Below are 24,479 nucleotides of genomic sequence, written 5' to 3'. Positions count from 1 at the left end.
TTTCGTCGCCGAGGGCCGAGGACGCACCTCCCTCTTGTCTCGTCTTCGTCTCCTCGCCTCCTCCCTTCCCCTCGCCACGTCCCACACGCTCCTCTCTACGCCGCCGCCAAGGGTTGCTCCCGCATCGGAGCGCGTCGCAGCCACGTCGCCCACGGCCATGGTAATCTCGGCCGAGCCGCCCCCGCCGCCTCCCCCGGATCCCGTCGCCGACGCCGCGGCGGCGGCCACGGCCACGTCGAACGCCAGCCAGGCCGCCGCGTTCTCCTCGTTCCCGTCGCTCAAGGCGTGGGGGAGCCACCGGGCCCTGCGCTGCGCCCACGTCAACCGCGCTGGTGACGCCACCGCCACCGCCAGGCGCTCCCCGGGTAAGCTCGCCGTGGTCGAGGAGAAGGCGCTGAGCCATCTCCACGAGGTGGAAGCAGAGAGCAGCGACGCGGACCACGTGGCGGCGGCGGAGGAGGCCCCCGCCCCCGCCTTGCCACCGTGGAAGCTGCGCACCCGGCGGCGCTCCAAGGTGGCGGCGCCGTCCGCGAGCATGTCGCCGCCGCCGCCGCACGAGCGGAGGCCGTCGCGGGCCTGCGCGGAGGCCCTGGACCGGGCGCGGTTCTCCGTGACGCTCACGAGCGAGGAGATCGAGGAGGACATCTACTCCGTGACGGGCGCGCGGCCGCGCCGCCGCCCTAGGCGGCGGCCTCGCCGCGTGCAGAAGCAGCTCGATGTGAGTCCCCGCTCCCTCCCTCCGGCCTCCTCCGCTCCGTCCCTTTGCCCTGTTCCAGGGACCCGTTTGTAATTTCGTAAAACCTTGCGTCCCCAGATGCTATTCCCTGGCTCGTGGCTGTCGGAGATCACCGCCGAGACCTACCGGGTGCCGGATGACCAGTGAGAGACTGCGTCGCCAACCCATGAATCAAGCACCGTGGAACCGCCGTCCTCCCGTCGACGAGGGCGCAGGAACCTGAAGAAAGGCAAAATGGCCAATCACAATCCGGTGCTGTTGATTCTTTCTTTAACTCGTCTTCTGCTGGTGATGTTACCATGAGCTAATCAGCAACTAGTAGCTGTAATTAATTGTTATTAATTGATTGGATAGGATGCTAGCAGCAGTCGCAGGAAGCAGCAAGTGACTGTAGTACCAGCTTGGTAACTTTTGTATGGTGCGCGCTGCTATTGCCCTCGATGGTACGGTACCTTTGTTACCATCTGGATTCTAGTAAAATGCTAATGCTAATCTTTCTCCTCACACATCGCTGTTTCGTGCCCATGAAATTGCAACGTTGCATGCGCGAAAACTGACTCATACTTGCTATATATGTTCATCAGTGATGTTGATGCTCCTACATTGATTCATAGTTTTCTGTAGTTTTGCTGGAGATGATTAATATGACAGTGGCGGTTTTTGGTCATATACCGGGTGAGCTTTTACCGGCAACGGCTAGGGTGGTATGGGTACAGCTTTCGTTTCGTCGTAAACGATCGTAGATTATTTATTGTTGACTAGTTTGGTGTGAGAAAAAATACTATTTTAATTTATAATTCACGATCGTATACGAGCAAGCGATCAGGCTGTACGTTGTTGACGGGCCAGCCACATGGTCATGGACTACTCAAGGCACGGCCCCTTTGAGAGTTTGAGCACGAGGAGTTAACGGCCGTTCGGCTGACACGCGGGCCCGACCAGCGCCGGGAACCGAACAGTTTGGTGAAAATCCTGGCGCCGCTCGCCCAGTGGGCAGGGCCTTTTCGTTGGCTGTTTGTTTTTAGCCACCGGGGAGGGCCCGCGCGTCAGGGAGCCAGAGTTAGTTGACACATAGTGGTCCCGGCCGTGGACCGTCCAAGCCTCCCCGGTTTGTACGCTTGCTCTCGGCCGTGCGGTGGCCTGGGCCCCCCCTGGCCAGTCCGGTCCATGGACCCGGTCCACGCGCCCCCCATGCGGTTGCGGTTGAGGTTACGTCGTGCGGGTGGGGCTGTCATGTGTTAAACGAGCTGTTAATGGTAAGATAAGAAATTGTTTTGGGCTGGGCGTCTTTTTTGTCAAGAAGAAAAGAAGTTTTTTCTTGGGGGTTGGGTGGCCACGGTTTTGGACCAAACTGTTCGTGAACTTGCTGGATCACTGACAGTGAGGGCTGGTATATTGGTATTGTCTCGTAGTTAGTCTTATGCAGTGCCACATAATTATGAGATGATTTAAAAGGCAACAAGTACAATGGATTGTCTTTTAAGTTGTCTCGTAGTAATTATAGAGTCCTTAATTTGTGGAAACAACAATAGAATATTTGTGAGTTGCATGGCAACGACAACTCATACAATGGTGTGTAAGCTGTCTCATGGTCCTAAAATTTAGCTCATGAGATGGTTGTTTCGCGAAATAACGACCTCTTTCTCTCACACCTCTATCTTTCCTCCGCATAAGCAAAAATCCTATGTGACACTGCATAAGACAGCATACGAGACAACTGACATGTAGCAATGTACCTGCCCTCGAATTCCATGTACGTACCCTTAAATGATGGACCGTGATCGATCCTCCGTCGCCGTCCGATCAGGGCTTGTTTGGATTGAAGGAATCTCACAGAAAAATTGAAGGAATTAGAAACGGAGGAAAGGAAACTGATTCGAGCGTTTGGAACAAAGGATTCGCTCAAACCCTTTCCTCTAGAGTACTGTAGCCAGCAAGCAACTCCACAGGAAAGAAAAAATCTAATCCAATCCATTGTTTTGTTTTCCTTTGCAGAAGCCCGAGGCAGCGCGTGTGAGAAGAGGAGGAAAAAAACGAGTTGTAGTCAGTACTCATATTTGCCTAAATCTTATGATTCAAATTCCTGCGTTCTAAACAGTCTAAACTTTCTAATCCTGTGTTTTGAAATCCTGTAGTTTTTCGCTTTTCATTCTACCTTATTCCTGTGTTTTTTTTTTCAATTCCTCTATTTTGAATTCCTTTGTTCCAAAGGACATCGCCTGTGCACGCACGGCTCCGGTCGTAAGGTGCACCTACCTGGTCTGAAAGCTCTGGACCACTTGCACGCAGATGTGGTTGGACCTTGGGACATCCGGCTGTTCGGCTGGACTAAAAAAATTATTGTTCATGCTGGTTTTTTTATGAGAGAAAAACACTGTTTCAGCTAAAAAAAACGATCAGCCAGCCGATCTATGCCAACCGAACATCTTGATCATGCCTGATGCCTAGGCGTATATATAGTGCGTGATTGGTTGCACGCAGGAGGACATCCTGAGCCCCATCCAAGCACCGCTCGGTGCACTTGGCCGTGTTTGGATGCCTGCCTCGCATCATTTTCCTACTCTGTCTCATTCATCTTCACCCCTCCGCCCCGCATGAATCTATCTTCTCGATTCCCACTTCTCTCGCGATACAGGACGACGCGATGCACCCATAATACAGAGGCCCATGTGTCATACACTCAAAACTCTCATCCATGCATGCAACCAAACAAGATCTCATCTTGTACTGGACCAACAACAAAGACAACCAAATATGACTGGGTGCACGGTTTAAACATGCATCTCACCATTCTGGACCGGCTCTCCATCCTGGTTCCCCATCACCAAAGCAACCAATCACCCCCATAGAAGAGGAGGATCCATGTTACCCGCTCTGCACAGCAACCGCTTGATCCCTTTCGGCCTCTCGGGAGTGCTGTGCGTCACAAGCCTCCCTTACTTGCTGCCTTGGCCAGAGTACGAACAGAAGTCTATCGCTGTCAGGTTAAAGTTTACTCCGTGTTTGACACATGTATAAAAAATTAAATATAGATTAAAAAAATAACTAATTACACAGATTGCGACTAATTTACGATACGAATTTTTAAGCCTAATTAGTTCATGATTTGATAATGTTGTGCTACAGTACCATGTGCTAATGACGGTAAATTCGTCTCGCGGATTACTGAAGACTTCTGTAATTTATTTTTTTATTATTATCCAAACACTCGCACGTAGCATCCTGATGTGATATTCCTAAATTTTACTCTTTGAATTTAAACACCACCGGGCAAGGCAATTTACAGCGGTGAATACCACTTGGGTCTTGTAGTAGCAGTACGACCGCAGGGTGCGTGGTTGACTTTGACATCCACAGTTCTACTGTTGCGCGTTTTTTTTAATATATACAGACAGAAAAGACTGCTTCTATGCAAAACCTTTTTTGTGCTATAATCCAGCTGAAGGAAAGGAAGGCCAAGATGGTTGAGTATGCACGGCAAAGTTCATACATCTTTTTTGTAACCCAAATCTCTTGTTTTAATTGGCTCAGAGACAGACAGTCAGACTGCGACCGAGATGACCATAAGACTGTCTCCAACGGCTTATCCGTACTTAAACCTAAAATGGATATTGGGTGGTAATGTTTCAGTCTCCAACAGATTATCTATATGCGAAATGTATTTTGGGTTGCAGCAGACTCACAATTTAAATACGAGTATTCTAAGACTTATTTGCAGAAATAATTCTCTTTTAGGTTCTGTTGTTAGAGAAAATAAAAAATAAATATTAAACCTTTTATCTGTAGCGCTACTCAAATATGAAATGAGTCTGTATTTTGGGTGACGATGATGGACGGTCTATGGATTTCGGAGACGACGGCACGTGCTAAACTCCGTCTCGTTCCATGTTGTACCGACGGTACCGTGGCGGCGGGCTGACAGATTTATATATTACTATTACACGTTGATTGGAGAGAGAGCGATTAATCAAGCGGACATGGTCAACACGCTGGATCGGGTCGGGTCGGAGGGCAGGCATGCTCGCGTCGGTCTCGTCGCTCGTCAACCAGCCATGGTTCGGGCAGCTCGGCTATTCCTAATTCCTGGCCCGCTCGCCGCGTGTGGAAATTTGGAAAATACCGGACTGTCCTGTCGTGTAGAGTAGAAAACAGTACGTACGTGCTGACCTTATACTTTCCCTTCTCGGCCTGGCCGGCAGGGCCGCAAGGGTGTCGTCGTCTTTATATGTTGGGTCGTCCATGAACGATGAATCAGTCGTTTGCAGCAAGCATCATCAAACCTACTGTACGGGGCTTCTGGCATCCCCGAATCGGCATATGGCTCAGCACCTCTCCCCGTACGTCGGCGTCCTTCCCACCAGGAGCCGTTAATGCCGGTAGATCTGACGACCATGATGCTCCCCGCGCTAGACTCTCTCTCTTAGTATTTTTAAACGTACATCTAGATAAATCTATAAGCGTACGAATACCGATATAGCTTTTATCCGGGAGTATTTTAGAGTATCGTATTTATCCATAGGGAAACAATGGTTAAGTAAGTCGATAGCTCACCATCATGTATCTACTAACTAGTTTACCAACTAAACTAAAGTGAGAGTAAGTGATGATAATGATAAGAGTTATGAATAACACACACATAAGAGAATTCCATGATAAAGTAAATGAGCAGTCTAGCTAAGTTGAGAGGACAATATGTGAGTTCAAGGTTTCTAAGTACTTCTCTATTACTTTGATTCTATAGGGTATAATTAATTCATGGATAGATATAGCAATCACACACAATAACACTTTAGAGCAATAGTACCTTTTCAAATCTCGATGGGTGAGAAAGCGTAGTTGGCGGAAGGCTGCCTAAAGCTCTACGAACACCAATCCTAACATGGTGGATTACAATGGCCTGATAGAGCTGTCACCCCTAAGGCTACCACAACTAACCATAGGATTGAGCGTAATCTCAGGTAACCTATAGTGTAGACACCACGTCTACATTATTGATTACTACTTTAGTCACATATAATAACTAAAGGACTCGATGTGAGTGGAGATCACATGCTAAGGTATGATAACTATACTAACCATACACATGAAAGACATAAAAGTAGATAGAGAAGATAACTATACTAAATCATAAGTCTTGCAAAGATAAGATACAAAGATATACCCAACCTCCAAAGATTTCTCCAGAACCTGAGCATGGCTCAACTCTCCCTTACTCTCAACCAGAGCTATTCTACTTCTACATCTTGAGAGCTGGCTCTGATCCTAATGAGGAGGATATGAATTAGAGTTTTTAGGATGCCCCTAGGGAGAGGGTAGGGGCTGCTATATATAGGCCGAGGTGGAGTAGGGGCAAGGAATCGAGGTGGAGTAGGGGGCAAGGAATCGTCACATCATCGATCCGCATCAACTCCCTCGATCACCGTTGAATGAACCGACTTAAAAGGACGGTGTAGATGCAATCTAGGAGGTGGTGAAGAACCGGCATTCGAATGGGAGGCTGACCAGGGGGCCATAGGCCGGCCGGCCTAGTGGTAGGGCCAGCCAGCCCCACCTGGCAGCCCCTCGACCTCCGCTTCGGTGGTTTGTGTCGACAAAATCTGGTCAGTAGTCTACCGAGGGATATGTCCATGATAATAGATGAATCAGTGGAGGTGCGCAGAATGAACCGGACGGTGACACATAACGCAAGAGACAACGATTAGGCAGGTTCAGACCGCCAACTTGGCGTAATACCCTACGTCATGTGTCTTTCGGTAGGTTGTATTTCGTATGATCAGATGAAAACAAGGGGGTCCCTACCCGCCTTATATAGCCCAGGGGTAGGATTATAGGTCGGTTGTTTCTATCCTGATCGATTTATAAGATAGGAAGTTACAGATATTATGAGATCTAGCATAGTCAAGCAGGTTTCCTAGATCACCGAGGATCTTCATGCAGTCTTGTGAGACACGTCGACCTACGCTGCGCTTCACACGGTGTTGTCTTGTAAGCTAGGCCTCTAGCAGTGGTGCGGCCCATGCGCGGTCTTGTGGGCTGGGCCTCCCCTAGCAGCTCGGCCCATGTATAGCCCTATGGGTATCGAGGGTCATACCCCCACAGCTAGTTCCCGAGCACCTTGCATCCTCTGAGCAACATCGTCCTGAGCTTGTCTGAGCTGACCAACACGCCGCTAATTATCAGGGACAGGCTTTCGACTTGTCTGACTAGGAGCCAAGCTGTTGAAGAAGATGTTCGAGCAATCAGTCAAGCGTTCGAGCTGTTGGAGCGAGCGTCCGAGCTGTTCAACCGAGAGCCGAGCTCAGACTTTTGCGAAGCCGAGGTTTGTTAGAAGGATGTAAGGAGCTCAAGTGGAAAAAATTTTGGAATCTCCATCTTGGATGAAGTGTGCCTGCTTAGGTTCTAGGCGCCGAAGTTGGTCGCGTGGCATCCTTGACTTAGTTATGGTGGAGGAACTTAACCGCTTTGAAGAAATCTGAGCCAAAGAAATAAGCACATTCACCGTAAGGTGAAGTGTGCCCACTTAGTCCCCGAGCCTAGCACTAGGTGAGGTAGTCTCGTAGTGCCAGGGTCCAACATAGTAGTCTTTAGGTGTTGAACTAGTTCCCAGCTTAGCTGAAAAAAATAGTATAGTCACCGCTAGATGACGTGTACACACATAGTCCCCAGGTCTGCTGGAAGATTGTGAAGGTATCTTGTAGCAGGGTCAGAGAAAGAAAAATATCTTGTCGTAAATGCCTAAAAACTCCATCGAAGCAAAGCTTAGCATTGAATTCTATTTCATCATTCCACGTTCAACGTGGTTTAACGCGGCGGCCCACCAGGCCCATTTGGCGGCCCAGCGGTGCATGGATATTTCAGGAGGGAATGCGGCTGATCAGGCGCGGTTTCCCAAAAACCCTAGAAGGCAGAAGGGCAGGGGTCGAACTGTTACAAGAGCATCGTGTCCCTGGCACACATTCCCCACTTTCTCCCTACCACTTCATCTTCTTCCTTGTGCCCACGCCATTGAAACCGACAACTGCTTCGCCGCTAGAATAGATCCAAGCAGCGAGCAACCACCGTCTCTAGATCTGTTTGATGACGCCGAAGAGGAATCACAGCAGCTCAAGGTGAATGCCGTGTGAGGTCAACTACGCCAAGGATTGGGTGCAGTCCACCAGTGATGAGAGGGCACTCAACAATTTTGTGGTGCTCAGGATTCTACCAGACAGGGCGATGGTGAGATGGCGCCCAGTAGTTGGTGAGAATTTCCCCATGCCCCATTCTAATGAACTGGTTGTTTTTGAAGATTATTTCATCCTCGGATTTGGCGTCCTGATTCATCCTTTCCTCGGTGGGCTGATTGACCATTATGGCTTCAGTCTTTGCCACCTTGGTCCGAACTCCATCCTCCACATTGCTATTTTCATCAATCTTTGTGAGTCATATCTGGGATTTTGCCCCACTTCTCAAGATGAGGGGGGGCTAGATCCAAGGTAGTAGGCAATGCTTATCTGTAGCTATGGGATGGGATGGTGAGTCAGTACATCACTGTCCTGCTAAACATGAATGTGAAGTATTAGGCCTGTAGATGGTTCTACATTAGGCAGGTGGAGCCATATGTCTAGTGTGACATTGATCAGGCACTGGTGGCCAACACAAAGTGGTCAGAGAGACCTAGCCTAGACGGAATGGAGCAAGTAAGGGAGCTCCTACGGTTGATAAATTGCAAGAGGTTTGACAGAGTCGTTGTGGCGATGAACTTCACTTTCTATTGGATCCAACCTTACAAGGAGAGGGCACACCTAGTGTTTGAGTTCCAAGGAGATACTGACGGGACCTAAGAGGTGCCCGAGGAGATTGACCAAGATGAAGTAATGCGGCGGATCAGGATGTTGTTCAATCTCACGGGTCGGCTGTCCATCAAAGACCAGCAACAACCTTTAGCATCAGGAATCTCCCCCAGCGGTGAGAGCTTTTTCTATGGTATTTTACTTGATTGTCCTCGCTTTATAATGTATTCATTTGTTTTGTTGAAGATTCATGGACAGGATCGGGCGGTATTCATTTCGGCAATCCCATCAGAGGAGTTGCCAAGGGCTGTGGACGCTTGGCCAAGTAGTCCTCAGTGTTAGCCGAGCACTGATGCGGATGAAGGGGGATCTGAGAGCCAAGAAGCTAGAGGTAATGTCATGAGGATGGAGTATGTCCGTGAAAAGCTCCATGAAAAGCAGCCGGTTGACGAGGAGCCATCCATGAAGCGGAGAAAAATAGCTCGGCCCTCTCGAGGTGAGGAGGGCCCAGTGAACATTAGGGTGCCAAATCAGCCCCGGAGGCGACAAATGGTTTTGTCGAACACTTCTTCTGAAGATGAGCCGACGGCTCCAACACCTCCGAGGGCGGCGAGGCCTCCATCGACAGTCCTAGCCGGGGTGGAGATGCAGGAGAGGTAGCGAGCTTGGGAGGTGGCAGCAGCAGTCCCTAGTAGCGCTCGGTGGACTACAACGGCTATGACTAGGGCTGGCAGGCGAGTCCTCGAGCAGTCATGAGAAATTCTGACCATGACCCCCGAGCCTACTCGAATGGCGACGCCGGCAGCGACAGAGATGAGAAGCCCAAAGACGGTAGACGGGCCAGATGCCTCTACCACATGTCAGGGGGGCTTAAGAAGGACACACCGGTTTAGGACCACTTGGCAGGAGTCTTAATTGTAAGTTCCTTTATTGTGTGCAGTATTCCATTAGTACATAGTCTTGATTTTGATGAGCTCTTTCTTTGTGGTAGTGCAGAAATGATTGAAGACCTATAGCATTTGGCTGCTAATGATGGAGGCCATGTGGTATAGATGGAAACTCCCCATGTCAATTAGGAACAAGGGAGGGTAGATCTAGTTGCTCCTACCATGGAGCAGCCGGTGGCCACGAAACTAGCCGTCCTTGCAATAGAGGAGCCATCGATTATCGGACTGACCTCGCCTGGAGGTGGGGCACATGACGAGGGTGACGTAGGCGACAAGGGGTTGTGGAGCGCAGCGGTGATGTCGGTTGATTCTACCAGAGCAGGAGCAGGGGCCATAGGGGATGCACCAAGGAACGCAGTGTAGGATCCGCCCATGGCTGCTGAGCAGGCGCTAGCGCCGGCGGCATCGAAGGTGGAGATAAGGCTTAGACAACCCATTTAAGCACAACTACGACCAAGGAGGGTAGCTCTACAGGTGTCCACTGTGGAGGTTGAAAAGATTACGTGGGAGCCCACTCCGCCCCCTAGTTCCTCCGCATAGTTATCCAGCGCGGTGAGGAGTTTGAAATGCTAGAGAAGGGGAAGCGAGTGCAGAAACTAAGAGGTTGAGGACCGACCTGACGACAATGATGGGCCCTATTGAGGTAAGGCTGGATACATCCTTTGTTGTGTCTTTTGGAGATTGCAGTCTTTTAATCCTTTGCTCTTTGCAGAATGTCATGAAGGTGTTCGAGCAGTGTCGGCGGTAGCTGGAGGAGATGACCCTAGTGCTAGAAGAAAACAAGAGTCTACAGGCAACGGTAAATGACCTCCAGGCATGCCTGCTCCAGGAGCACCACCATAGGGAGGATCTAGATGTGAAAGTGCTGGCGCTGGAAAAGGACAAGTATCTGCTAGAAGTGGAAAACTATTTGCTTAGCGAACTGCTCGACCGTAGTGGTGACCAGCAGAAAGGTATGACTCTGGGTCATGCTTTGTTAGTGTTCAATGTTTTGAGATATCTGACTATGACATACAACACTGGAGATGGAGCTTGGCCTTTCCTGGAAGGCCATCAGCCAGGTAATTGAGGAGAAGGAGAAGACCGAGAAGGCCACTAAAGATCTTCAACGTGAGTGCCTCTCATGGGTTATGACTTGTGTAGCGTTTAGGCGCATGCTTAGCATACGACTACATTGTTTGTAGAGTACCGGCACCAGGCGAAAATGTAGTTCAAGGTCTTTGGAGACCAAGTGAAGGCATGAGACGAGAAGCTTGAATTGATTACGGTGGGAATCCAACCCATGCTTGATTGCATTGGGCTTGAGCTGCCCGTGGGGTCATCTCAGCTGCTCGGCGATATGCCATATCGGTCAGTCATCGATTGTTGCCGAGTAGCCTAGTTGGACTTCAAGGAGTTCACGCGTAGTGCTGCACATGGAGCCATCGTCCACGCCCTCGCATAGCTAGGGTTGCACTACCCTTTAGTGGACCTTGAAAGGTGGTGACTAGGTATGTGCGAGGCATGGATGCAAACAAGATCGCCAGGCTGGAAGACGTGGTGGAGGAACTGGCGAAGAGGTTGGCCAAAGATATTGAACTATTTGGTGAAAGGGGGAGCAGTGCTCCGTAGATTAGACAAAACTCATATTGAATCGTTGTATAATAGCGCTTAGCAACTTTTGTTGAACACTTGTTGTTATGGTATGTTTGTGTTTATATTTGATATAAACCATCCGACCAGTAGTGTATAGCTGAGTCCCTAGCCCTAGCTAGCCTATTTACCATAACGCAGGGCACAGGGGCCGTGTGCATGTGGGAAAAATAGGGCGTCGCTAAGGAACCGTTACCGACCACCCATGACGCATTGTTTACACTAAAATTTGGGAGAAGAGTGTGGAAAAATCATAGGCTTTAAGATTGTGCCAATCAAGGAGTCGATTGAGTAAGGATTGATATCTACCGGGTCAAATACGACACTGGGATTGGTTCTCTCCAAATAACATCAGCAGATTACGATGACGAGATATGATTAGCATCGAGAATATACATATCGGACTCTACAAAAGGGAAAATATTAGAGTCCAAGTTATCTTAAAGTATGAATATTTTCTTCATACCAAAAATTGTACTAAGTCGTACTCTAGTAGGATTCGTTTTTAGGCTCCAGGTATAAATATCAAACCCCGGTTATTATAAAAGACACAATCAATCCAATATACAAGTCATTTACTTTTTCGGCTCCGGCCACCCCTTAGGAGTAGGAGTAGAGTAGATCTTGGTGAGTTCTTCAGTAAGTACAGCTGCATCGATCTGGTCGACCTCCACTACTTGTTGTAAGTACCATCATGGCTTATACCTCTATTCGTACGGCTGCATCGATCCGGTCGACCTCCACTACGACTCTGGTATAAGTTAGTTGTCGATTCTTGCCTAGTTCAAGTATGGCTGCATCGATCTGGTTGACCCCCACTGCATGAACTAGATCAAGGTCAAGTTATCGGCTCTATCTAAGAGTGGCGTTCCTTTAGATAGATTCATTAAGTTACCGATATTACTTATTGCTTCCATTATTTATTTAATTACAGCAATATCACTTCGCTCGATTAGGATTGATCTAGATCGGCCTTATATTCTTTTTAACCTATTGTTTGCTAATCTAAAACTGATCTGATATGTACTTTAAACGATGGGTTATGTTTTATCGACTGTTTTACATCAATCTTGATCGTGCATATTGTGTGGTTAAGGCATGTTTGATCTTGAGTAGATCTATTGGTTAGCAAAAACTATTCCATGGCCTGTTATCATGGCCTGTGTGATTTTGCCTCACACCCTACTGTTAGCACCGTGGAGTAGGGATTGTTATTTAGTAGATCTATTCTTGAGAGGGCATGACCTTAACTGTGCGCTTTGCCTGAATCGACAGTTTTAGCCAATATCGAGCGCTTTCACGAATAGTTCGCATCACGAGATCGTTGAAGTAGCGATATGTTGAAGGATGTGTTAGCCCATGATCTTATTATTGTATTATGGCCTGCATGATTCTGCCTCATGCCCCACTAGTCATAGCGATAGATGAGATCTAATATGTTCATTAGATTTATTTCTATTAAATGGTTGAATGATGATGAACTGTTTCGGTTACTTGTAGTCATTGGCTTAGCATGAACTAATTACTGTTGATATCTTTTTGCCAGTGACCAGTATTTGTTTAAACAACGACATTCATAATGATAACTGATTCTTCTTACACAACCCCATGAGCTTTAACCGATTTATTCTTATGAATATGCTGGAATCGGCTATTTAGTCGATCTCCTTTCATATCGGCTCTCAGAGCCACACATTCAGGACTATCTGGCAACACCGGCATGTTTTGCCCTTAATTACTGATAAGCTTTCTCTCCTTGTCTATTGCAAGGTCAAATTGACTGACATGTCTCGGGAGGAGTGCGAAGGATCGACCACCCTTGCACTGAAGCTAGGTGGATCTCTAGCTCCATTGAGCAGACCCTTTCGGCTTGCTACGTGTGTCCTCGGCACGAGACAAAATTCTATGTTGACATGCATAGAGCGGACGCTCATGCATATGCAGAGAGAAGTCAGAGACAGGGTCATCTCTGGAGGTATCCGAGCGTCAACGTGTCTGTTCAGGCATTTGCCTTAGGCGTAGTTGGCGTGTCATCTTTAAGATGTTGTACGTAGAAATAGAATCGCTTATTAGAAAAGGCACAAAGATAACAATATGGAGAAACATTAGAACAAAAACTTTATTGAATATTCGAATATGAAAGGTTCATATCTTGGAAAGGAGACCCTTCAATGGTAGAAATGCCTAAGAAGATCAATGTGCCAAGAATTTGGGACATCTCTTTCATCCATGTCACATAGCCTGTGGGAACCTAGTTAGGTGACCACCATGACGATCAAGGGGCCCTCCCAGGGTGAAGATAGCTTGTGCATTCCGTCGGTCTTCTACTTCTTACGGAGCACTATGTCTTTGACCATGAAGAATCGATTGTTGACATTGCAGTTGTAGTATCTTCGTATGCTGTCAAGGTACTTTGCTGTCCGAACACACAAAACCATGCGCTCCTCCTCTAGGCCATCCAACTCAATGAGCCAGGCTTGGTCAGAGTTTTCTTCGTTGTAGTTCTCCACTCTGGGTGCTCAGAAAGCGATGTCGGCTGGTAAAACGTCCTCGGAGCCAAAAACCATGAAGTATGGAGAGACGCCGGTGTTGTGGCTGGGCTAGGTTCTTAGTCCCCAGACCACAGCTGGCAATTCCTTGAGCCACTTTATAGGGTGTTTCTGCTCATTCATGTAGAGCCTCTTCTTCAACGCGCCGGGAATCATGCCATTGGTGCGCTGAACTTGGCCATTAGCCCTAGGTGCGTTACCGAGACATACTTAACTAAGATGCACCTTTCGTCGTAGAACTCTTAGAAATTGGCATCAGTGAACATGGACCCTAGGTCGGTGATGATGCTGTTCGGTGGGCCGAACCGGTGAATTATGTCGTCAAGCAACTTGGCTGCCTTCTTCGCTGTAGCTTGTACTAGGGGTTTATATTCGATCTACTTGGAGAATTTATCGATGCAGACGTAGACCCAGCAAAAACCTCCCTGTGCGGGTTTGAAGGGCCCGATCATATCTAGTCCCTAGCATGTGAAGGGCCAAGACACAGAAATCGTTTGCAAGGCCTAAGCCAGGACGTGGATTTGCTTAGCAAAAAACTAACAATGCTCACACCGGCTAAGGAATTCCTAAGCATCAGCAACAGCTGAAGGCCAATAAAAACCAGCTCAAAAGGCTTTGTCGACTAGTGTTCTAGAGACTGTGTGATTGCCACAAGTGCCAACATGGATCTCCTTGAGTATCTTCTCACCCTCTTCCACGGAGGCACACTTCTAGAGTAGCTCTCCCTTGGCGTTCTTGCGATATAACTTTCCTTCAACTAGGACGTAATGCTTGCTATGGTGGGCGAGGCATTATCTCTATGTGTTGTTAGTCGAGACATCTGTAGTGGTGAGGTATTTGATGAAAGGTTTCCTCCAATCACTATTTGGGCCAGAGATTGCTACGACTAACGGCTCGGCAGGTGGCTTTTCTTCAACACCTTCTTGCCCTTGCTTGATGGATGGCGTCACGAGGTCCTGGACGAACACTCCCACTAGAACTTTGGCCTAGGTCGACCCTAACTTTGATAGCTCATCGGCTGCCTAGTTGTCAGCCCGAACCACATGGTGGTACTCGATGCCATAGAACTTCTTTTCTAACTTTCTTATTGCGGTGCAGTAAGCGTCCATCTTCTCATTGGTGCGATTCCAATCCTTGTTGAGCTGATTGATCATGAATGTGGAGTCACCGTACACCTAGAGGCATTTAACGCCGAGCTTGACAGCTATACGGAGACCATGAAATGTCGCCTCGTATTCAGTGGTATTTATTGGATGCTCAGAAGTGTAGGCGGAGAACATAGCAAAGCTTATCACTCGATGGCAAGATAAAATATACATCTACCCCAGCACCATCATGGTTGAGAGATCCATCGAAGTACATGGTCTAGTGCATAGGGTGGTCGACCAAGATAGGTGTCTACATATCCGTCCACTCGGCAATGAAGTCGATGAGCACCTATGACTTGATCGTGTGGTGAGGCCTAAAATCGATGGTATAGGTGCCAAGCTCGACCACCCATTTAATGATGTGGCCACTGGCTTCCTTGTTGCAAAGGATGTCGCCGAGTGGGTACTCAGTGACTACTGCTATGTGGTAGGCATCAAAATAGTGGCGGAGCTTCTGAGATGTGATCAGGATGGCATACAGTAGCTTCTGTACCTAGGGGTAGTGAGTGTTAGACTCATTTAGGACCTTGCTGATGAAGTAGACTAGGCGTTGGACTTTGTATGCGTGTCTAGCCTCTTCTCGTTCAACAATGATGGTGGTGCTGACTACTCGATTGGTCGCTGCGATGTAGATTAGCAAGGTTTCATCCTTTTGGGGGGCGATCATGATCGGAGCTGAAGTAAGGATCCGCTTGAGCTCAGTGAATGCCTTGTCAGTGTCCTCTGACCAGACAAATTTCTCTTGAGCCTTGAGTAGCTTGAAGAAGGGGAGTCCCTTTTTGCCTAGACAGGATATGACACGGCTTCAAGCCGCCATGCATCCCATTAGTGTCGGTGTTTCGAGTAAGCACCAACTAGTAAATTTATATTTGTTGCGTGTTAGACCTAGATGGTGTGCTAAAAGACACAAGGTTTATACTAGTTCAGGAAGAATGTCCGTACGTCCAGTTTGCTGCTGCTGCTCATGGAATAGCACTAAAAGGTTCGTAGTAGGGGGTACAAATGGTTGAGAGAGGGATAGGTCCCAAGTCTTTGATGGAAAGGTCAAACGGGTGCTAAGAGCTTGGATGCTGCTTAGTTGTGTGGTGTGATATGTCTAGAATCGATCCGCCCCCTTAATGGGGTGCCCTACCCTCCCTTTTATAAACCAAGGGAGAGCAGGAATTACAGATGAGAGAAAGAGAAAAAAACTAGAGGCAGAAAAGGTCCTTCAAAGGTGCTGGGTCTTCCTTCTCCTTTAAGCCTACCCTACTAACATGGTAGACGGTGCCAGGGATGGCACGTTCGCTGATCCTGATAGGACTATGTTCTGGCTTCGTTTGGCAAGTGGTCACATCCCATCCCACTCTGATGGGCAGCGCGGCGCACTAGGGTGCCAAGCCATGACCCTATGGGGAGCAGACGGCATAGAACCCCCATGCTCCTTACTGTAGATGACATGAGTTTCCTTCTTGGACCATAGTGGTTGTCATATGTTTCCAGATGACATGAGTTTCCTTCTTGGACCATAGCAGTTGTCATATGTTTCCATCAGGATTCATGTCCGAGGGCAAATGCCAGCGCCCATAACACTGTAGGACAAATATCGGCGCCCACAACACTGTTTGGGCTCTGACATGCCTAGAAGGGCTTAAAGCGCTTGTCTGGTCATATCCTGATGGAACTTCCCTATAGGCGTGTAGGGTATGGTCCTCAATATTGCAGTTGACTTGAGTGTCCTGCCTTATCTACATGCATATTTATGAAGGAGTAGAGTATAGGCGTTGGCCGAGGCGGAGCCAGCCCTTAGACATCAGACAAGGTGGAGCTAGCCCTCAGTCATTGAGCGAGGCAGAGCCAGCCCTTAGTCGTTGGGTGAGGCGGAGCCAGCCCTCAGACATCGAGCGAGGCGGAGCCTGCCCTTAGACATCGAGTGAGGCGGAGCCAGCCCTTAGATGTCGGGTGAGGTAGAGCTAGCCTTGGACGTCGAGCGAGGTGGAACCCAGCCCTAAAATGTTGGGCGAAGCAGAGTCTGCCCCCAGACATCGGGTGAGGCAGAGTCTAGCCCTTAGGGGTCGGGCGAGGTGGAGCCAACCCTCAGGGATTGGGCGAGGCGAAGCCAATCTTCAGTCATTTGGGAAAGAGGTGTAGCTACGTTCTTATCTGTTCAAAACCATTAACATTTGACGGTTATTAACTCCTTCTTGGGTACCCCAGTATTAGGTCCCCGACAGTTAGCTTCTGGTCATCCTTAATGCAGGTCGGTGGCTTCATGTTGGTCACCGCCGCTATCTTCTCTATGTTGGCTTCAATGATGTGGCAATTGACGATGTTGCCTAGCAGGATACCAGATGGAACACCGAAAATGCACTTAGTGGGATTCAGCTTCCATTAGTATACTTTTAGGGCTTTGAAAACTTTGGTGAGGTCGGTGATGAGGGTGTCAGCAGTCTTAGACTTAACCACCATGTCATCGACATAAGCCTCGACATTCTTCTTGATCTGGTCTTTGAGGCAGCGCTGGATGGCTCTTTGATAAGTCACACCCACATTCTTGAGCCCAAAGGACATGGTCGTGTAGCAGTAGGCACCATAGGGCGTAATGAATGACATCTTGATCTAGTCTTCTTCCTTTAGCGCGATCTGGTGATAACAAAAGTAGCAATCTAAAAAGCACAGGAGCTCACAACTGGCTGTGAAATCTATGACCTCGTCAATGTGAGGTAGGTTGAAGGGGTCTTTAGGGTAGTGTTTGTTGAGATTGATGTAATCAATGCACATTCTCCATTTTTTATTCTTATAAGGACCAAGTTGGCTAACCACTCCGGATGATACACCTCTTTAATAAAACCAGTGACTAAGAGCCAGGTTATTTCTACCCTAATGGCCTCCTTTTTGTCCTATGTGAATCATCAAAGCTTCTGCTTAATTGGCTTGGCGATCGTTGAGACGTTTAAGGAGTGCTCGATCAGCTCCCGAGGCATGCCAGTCATGTTCGTAGGTTTCCACACGAACACATCGACATGCTCCCTTAGGAAGCTGATGAGCACATCTTCCTATTTAGGTTCAAGGCTGGCCCTAATCCAAGCAGTCTTAGACTGGTCGCCGAGGATGAGGGCCACTTCCTTCACCTCCTTGGACTTGGTTGATGCTCGGGCGGCCTCCATGGTTAGGATCTCTAGGTCCTTCGGAGAGATCTGCTGTGAAGTCGTGATGTAGTCCTGCATGTAGATGGAGATGTTAGTAGCCTCAATGAGCATGAAACTTTTCTTCTCGTAGGAGTAGGCGACATTGAGGTTGGCACATAGGTAGAGGACCCCTGCTCCGTCGACATCTTCAGTACTAAGTACGTGTAGTGCGGCATGACCATGAACTTGACGAGAGTTGGTCGGCCAAGGATGGCATGGTACGTCGTGTTGAAGTCAGCAACTAGGAAGTTGATGTAGTCAACATGGAATTGCTTGGCAGTGCCGAACTATACCGGTAGTGTGATCTATCCTAGAGGCAGGGACACTTTTCTAGGAAGAATCCCCAGAACGGAGATTCCATGGGGGTGAGATCTTCCTTCTTGAGCCCTAGCTCCTCTAGGTACTTGATGAATAGAATGTTGAGGACGCTGCCACCATCAATGAGGATCTTCTAGAAGTGCACGTCCTTGATGATGGGATCTAGGATGAGCGGTAAATGCCCTGGATATGGGATGTCCGACCACTGATCGGCCCTAGAGAAGGAGATTGGGTGCTCCGACCAGTTGAGATACTTGGGATCAACAACGGGGCCATCATATGTAGCGACCAACATGACACGTTAGGCAACAAGTGTGGCAGAACTGACCAATTTATAAGAGTACAAGTACAATGGTAGCCCGTAAGCAGTCACACTGTCATACTTGAGCCCATATAAACCCGATAGTCTGTCGAGTACCACGATGGGTCTCAATAAACGATCCACACACAACCAAGATCGTACATGAGTCAACATACATGTCACATATTACATAAAGTTCACAGATACATTTTCATAATCAAAGTATGAAAGAAAGTTATTACAAACCAAGTTTGATAGATAGTAGCGGAAGCAAATTAAAGTTCAAAAGTAGTATTTGCCAACAGAGTTCAAATACAGTGCCAACATATGATCACCATCCAAAAAAGCATATAGAAGGATTATTAAAGATGCCTGTCCAAGGCTTACTCCTCATCCACGGTGGGATAGAAATAAATGACTCCAAGGATTATGCAAGGCTTTATAAGTGGAGGTAGCTCGACAACATTTTGCATAAAAAGCGATTAACACAATTATACAATTATACTTTGGTCATCAAGTTAATTATAGCTATTCATCTCTAGATTAGCAACTATCCTATGCCAAACATGTGGCATATCATTTTAAGAGCATACAATAGTAACCATAGCCGGTGTAGTAATTCCATCTTTATCCAAACCATCACATTCTATAATACAATTACTACGATGTTGGAGCTAGCCAAGTTTCACACTATTCGGAAGAGATGGTGATTCGAATCAATTTCAATCAGCTAGGAATTTATTCCTAATACAAATCCATACTTATCCCATCGGGGTTGCGTCGGGTCAGCTTTGGTACAACTCAGGTCCACATTTCGTGGGTTCGCCCAGTGCCGCACAATCAGGGACTGACGGTAGCCAGGTCGCTCAAGCCATGCCTGCCCACGGTCCTAGACCAGGTCGCTCAGGTCATGATTGACCACGGTCTATTGATCCGCTCCCCGCACATCCTTACTACCATCCAGAGTGCGCACTTTGATAGAGCGGGGCCCAACATAAGTTGAGCTACTCGGCTTCATGGTAGAAACGAGTTATCCGGCCAGCTAAGTGATAGGCATGCGTTCAATCTTGTCAAAAGGTCCAACAATGATACGGTCCTTAATCGAGACAGACGGAGATAGATCTACACCCAAGACCTCCATGTCTTGTTGCTTCTCAATCAACATCCCGCCCAGTCTTCATTTACATTACCCCATGGTTCTTTTCCACGATAGCAAGTATAACTAACCATGCTTCGGTATCCACATATATCTCGTAGGTGATAGGAAATCACCTGACTTCTATCAGTCTAAGCATGGCTAAGCATATATTTGATCCTGGACCTACACAGGGTTAAAGGTATATATATCTGGACAAGGTAGTTCCATACATCAAGTGTTTTCAATCAACTCTTATAACCTAATGCATCAAACATAAAGGACTCAAGTAGTATTTTATAAAACACTAGGAGACTTAAAATGCTCCGGGGCTTGCCTTTCAGAAAAGCGGTGGGGCAGTGATCAGGGCACTCCAGGAGCTCTTCTAGATTCTGCTCCTCTTCTTCAAGAGCTACGGCTTGAGGAATCTCTTGCTGGTCCCCTTCCTCTTCTTTGTTGAATTCCAACAACGTTATCTCCTAGGTCGACCCTATATGCATGATCATGGAATAAGATATTGTGAATTCATGTGTGACAACACGCATAATATGATAAGAAGTGGTGAATGCATCCTTGTAAGTATTTTCAACAACATGGGATCAAAGTAACAACAAGTGCATCCTATTTTACTGAGTAGGTGCATATCCCTTCTTGATTACTTAATCAAACACTTCTACGATTCATTTACCGAACTACAAAACACCAGCTACTTGTTTTAACCATAACTAGAGTTATATACATTAAAATCATATTATTGTGGATATTCTATAAAGCTTGTGAAATTGTCTACAACTTTCTTTTAATACTCTCAAGGTTATTCAATAGTTATATAGGTCAAATAAATTAGTCAATCAAATCTATTCGGAAAGTAAACATCGCGGACAGCAAACTTGTAACAGCTAAAACTCTTAAACCCTAAAGCCTATGACTGTGAACATTTAACAAAAGGTGTATTAGTAAGTTATCTACAACTTTGTTATTAACTAGTTTTACATATAAGACCATTATCAACATGAAATCATCCACACAATCAAAACTATACATGCAACCAACTATTTGAATTAGAAAGCAACAATTAATTAATTGCATACAATCACTTGCTTCTAAGCCTCACCATTAACACCAACAGTTCATATGAATCACAAGTACCATAGAAAACATCATGGTTAATCATAATTTAATTACTTAAATGCCTTTATTAATTTAATTAGATAATTAGGGTAAATAACAAACATACATCAAATGTACATAATAAATCCTCATAAAATTACAGTGGCTTCCTAGTGCTTACAATAGGCTACTGTGAAAATTGTATAATATTTAGTCATGTATAACATCCTATGCAAAAATGACAAGCTAGCGATGGTTATTTTAGTGAAAATAGTAAACCCTATAGAAAAGTGTCAAACAACAGATTATATATTTTTTCTAGCTTTATATTAGTGTCATTCTACTGTACAAAAATTTGCATAGCAATATGTTACACATTTTTACCCCTATATTTTTCCTCAAAAAATGCCATTTATTAATAGATAAATAGAAAGATCATATTTCAATCAAGTTTAATGCAAGCTTAATATTTTTCCTAGCTAGATCATATCAATACAAGACTAACAAAATTGGAATCATAATTTTATCACATTTCTAGATCAAGATATATAATTTACAAGATTGTAAACATTTAAAAAGCATTTATCTAAATACATTTTAATCACTATGAAAAATACAAGAAACTATATATTTCATATTTTTATAAAAAAAACTACACTTCATGAGGAACACAACAAAATTTGGTTCACAAGAATTGGACCTCTTGAACTCCACTTATGATTTTTCAAATTTGCATGCAAATCTAGAAATAAATGAGCTATCTTTCGAAACTGAGTCGCTGACAACCGGGGTCCACGAAACAGATGGGCCCACATGTCAGTGAAAGCAAAAATAGAGCACGACGCTACCCACAAAGGTTTACCGTGCGCGTAAGCAAGCTAGGTGGGTACGGTGTGGTAGTGGGGTCACGAAGGAACGGCGGCGGTGGCAGAGGAACATCACGAGCGCAAGGTGGAGTTGGGTAGCTGGCAATGGCGTCGGCGAAGCTACGCTGAGCTACGCTGAGCTACTGCAGCTGCTGTGGGAAGGCAAAGGAGAAAGCCAGGCGAGGAAATGAGAGTCCAGGAGGGTCACGGGCGAGTGCGGGCGTGAAGTGGAGCGTTGAAGCCCAACATGGCCTGACCAAGCAGGACATCGACGACACGTGTCTCCACGCGGCGTTCAAACGCTGGAGCCGGTCGGCCATGATGGCTAGGCCGATTCAGACATTAGTGTTCGCGATCCGAGCCTGACAGCGTGATTTAGCGTTGTTCAAACTCCTAATCCGTAGCTCCTTAGTGCAAACTGCCTTAACAAAGTTGGTAGCCCTACATACCATCTACCATTCTTCTTAAAGGATCCAGTTCTAATTCTCAATGAATAAAGAGTAAAATGATCCCAAAGTCGACCCAATCAAACTGGAAATCAGAAATACTTAGAAAAAATTCTAAGTGTTGCCAAACAGTGAATTGTTGATTTTTGTGAGCTAATTTCAAGCATGTTAGGAGATGAACTAGGCTATGGCCCAGAAATAAAAATTGTTCCTCTCATCAAATACTACAACTTTGCTTTAGTGAACACATCAATGCAAAGTCTTTATGACATAGTTCAAACTAGGTCAAACATACTACATTTAAATGATGACTAACACTTGAACTATGACTTAGTGACCAAACTAGCCCTAGTCATGAATACCAAAGTTGTTCATAATGATATTATAAACATGTTTAAGCTATTCCTAAGGTCACACAAGCATTTCATACATTGGTTACACATAAAACTCCCCAGGTCAACTTGCATATCATCACTTAGAAACTTAATTAGACAATGCGACCTACATGAACAATGTTCCACTAGTCATCCTAAGTGTAGCTAAGATGTTTTAGTAACTAACATCAACCACTTACACTCATTCACACATGATCATAAGCATACATACAAGAAAACATAAAATAACAAGCATGTTTCATATGTTTCAATCATGTGTTTCATATGTAAAAGCTCATATATGAATGCTTGATGCTTATGCTCATGCAATGCGAGTTAGATTATGCAAGCCTAACACTTAGGGTGTTACAGCCCCTCCCCCTTATAAAAATCTCATCTTGAGATTTGCAAGACCTACCATTCTTTGAAAAAGGTGGGATAAACCTCACGTAAGTAATCCTCTCGTTTCCACGTGGCATCTTGTTCATTGTGATTATTCCACACCACCTTATAGAACTTAATGATCTTACTCCGTGTTACTCTTTCCATCTCTTCTAACACTCGGATTGGTTTCTCTTCATAGGTCAAATCCGATTGGAGCTTAATGTTGGTGGGTGCAACGGCTTCCTCAAGTATGCGAAGACATCTCTTCAACTGAGAAACATGGAAGACATCAAATATGGCACTCATCTCTAGGGGAAGTTGTAACTTATAAGCGATATTCCCCTTCTGTTTAGTGATCTTGTATGGCCCTACATATCTAGGCGCAAGCTTTCTTTTCACTCCAAATCTTTATACTCCTTTCATGGGTGACACTTTCAAGTATACATAGTGTCCCATGTCAAAAGTCAGTGGTCTTCTTCTTTTATCAGCATAACTCTTTTGTCTTGATTGAGCTACTTTCATATGTTGTTGGATAATGCACACTTGCTCTTTAGCTTCAGTGACAAAGTTAATACCAAAGTATCTTCTTTCGTCGGGCTCAACCCAATTCAATGGAGTTCTACATTTTCTAGCATACAAGGCTTCAAAAGGAGCCATCTTGATGCTAGCCTGATAACTATTGTTGTAGGAGAACTCGGCTAAAGGTAGCCATTTCTCCCATGAACCCTTGGAAGATATAACACAAGCTCTTAGCAAATCTTCTAAGATCTGGTTCACTTGCTTAGTCTGTCTGGAAGTCTGTGGATGGTATGCTGAACTTCTAATTAGCTTAGTCCCTAAAGCCTAGTGCAAGTGTTCCTAGAAACGGGCTATAAACTGCAGCCCTCGATCTGAGATTATAGTCCTAGGTATTCCATGTAGTCTCACGATGTGAGAAACATATAGTTCGGCGTATTTCACTATGCGATCTATTGTTTTAACCGATATGAAATATGCTAACTTGGTGAGAGGATCTACAATGACCCATATGGAATCATGACCTTGTTGTGTCATTGGAAGGCCTATGATAAAGTCCATACTGATTTCTTCCCATTTCCAACCTGGAATAGACAAAGATTGATGTAATTCGGCAGATTTCAAATGAACGGCCTTTACTCTACTACAATTATCGCACCTAGCGACATAGGCGGCGATTTCCTTCTTCATCTTAGTCCACCAAAAATGGGTTTTTAAATCTTGATACATTTTACTACTACCCAGATGGATAGACAACTTGGAAGAGTGAGCTTCATCTAAAATTTGATTTATAAGCTCATGGTCCTTCGGTACCACAAGTCGGTCCTCAAACCATAGCATACCTCTTTCATCTAATCTAAAATGCTTTGTTTCTTGCCCTTGCATCTTTCTCTTGATGTGAAATATTCCTACATCTGTCTTCTGTAGTTCTATGATTTTGCTCTTAAGTGAAAAACTGATAGTGATATTATGTAGTACGACAGGATGTAACAAATTAAATCCATCTTCCAACAATGCTTCCATAGTGTTACAATGAGATTTTTGACTAAGTGCATCTGCTACAACATTGACTTTCCCT

The 24,479-nt window shown here is 46.0% G+C and overlaps 1 protein-coding gene across 2 annotated transcripts; it reads left to right on the top strand.

Moving 5' to 3' along the window:
* Positions 1–2,872, top strand: LOC136457826 (uncharacterized). 2 transcript variants are annotated; one of them, XR_010759822.1, is made up of 3 exons: positions 1–718; positions 815–1,179; positions 2,732–2,872. XR_010759822.1 is itself a non-coding variant. In XM_066457831.1 (2 exons), exons 1-2 carry the CDS (start codon positions 158–160, stop codon positions 881–883), a joined length of 630 nt encoding a protein of 209 aa, XP_066313928.1. In that variant the 5' UTR covers positions 1–157; the 3' UTR covers positions 884–1,244. The 2 variants fall into 2 exon arrangements, 1 of the variants encoding a protein (XP_066313928.1); XM_066457831.1 differs by lacking the exon at positions 2,732–2,872 and having other exon boundaries at positions 815–1,244.
* The last annotated feature ends 21,607 nt before the right edge of the window (positions 2,873–24,479 follow it).

Source organism: Miscanthus floridulus, chromosome 6 (assembly GCF_019320115.1).
Source record: "Miscanthus floridulus cultivar M001 chromosome 6, ASM1932011v1, whole genome shotgun sequence".
Classification (NCBI taxonomy): Eukaryota; Viridiplantae; Streptophyta; class Magnoliopsida; order Poales; family Poaceae; genus Miscanthus; species Miscanthus floridulus.
This window is presented reverse-complemented; position numbering and strand designations above follow the sequence as displayed.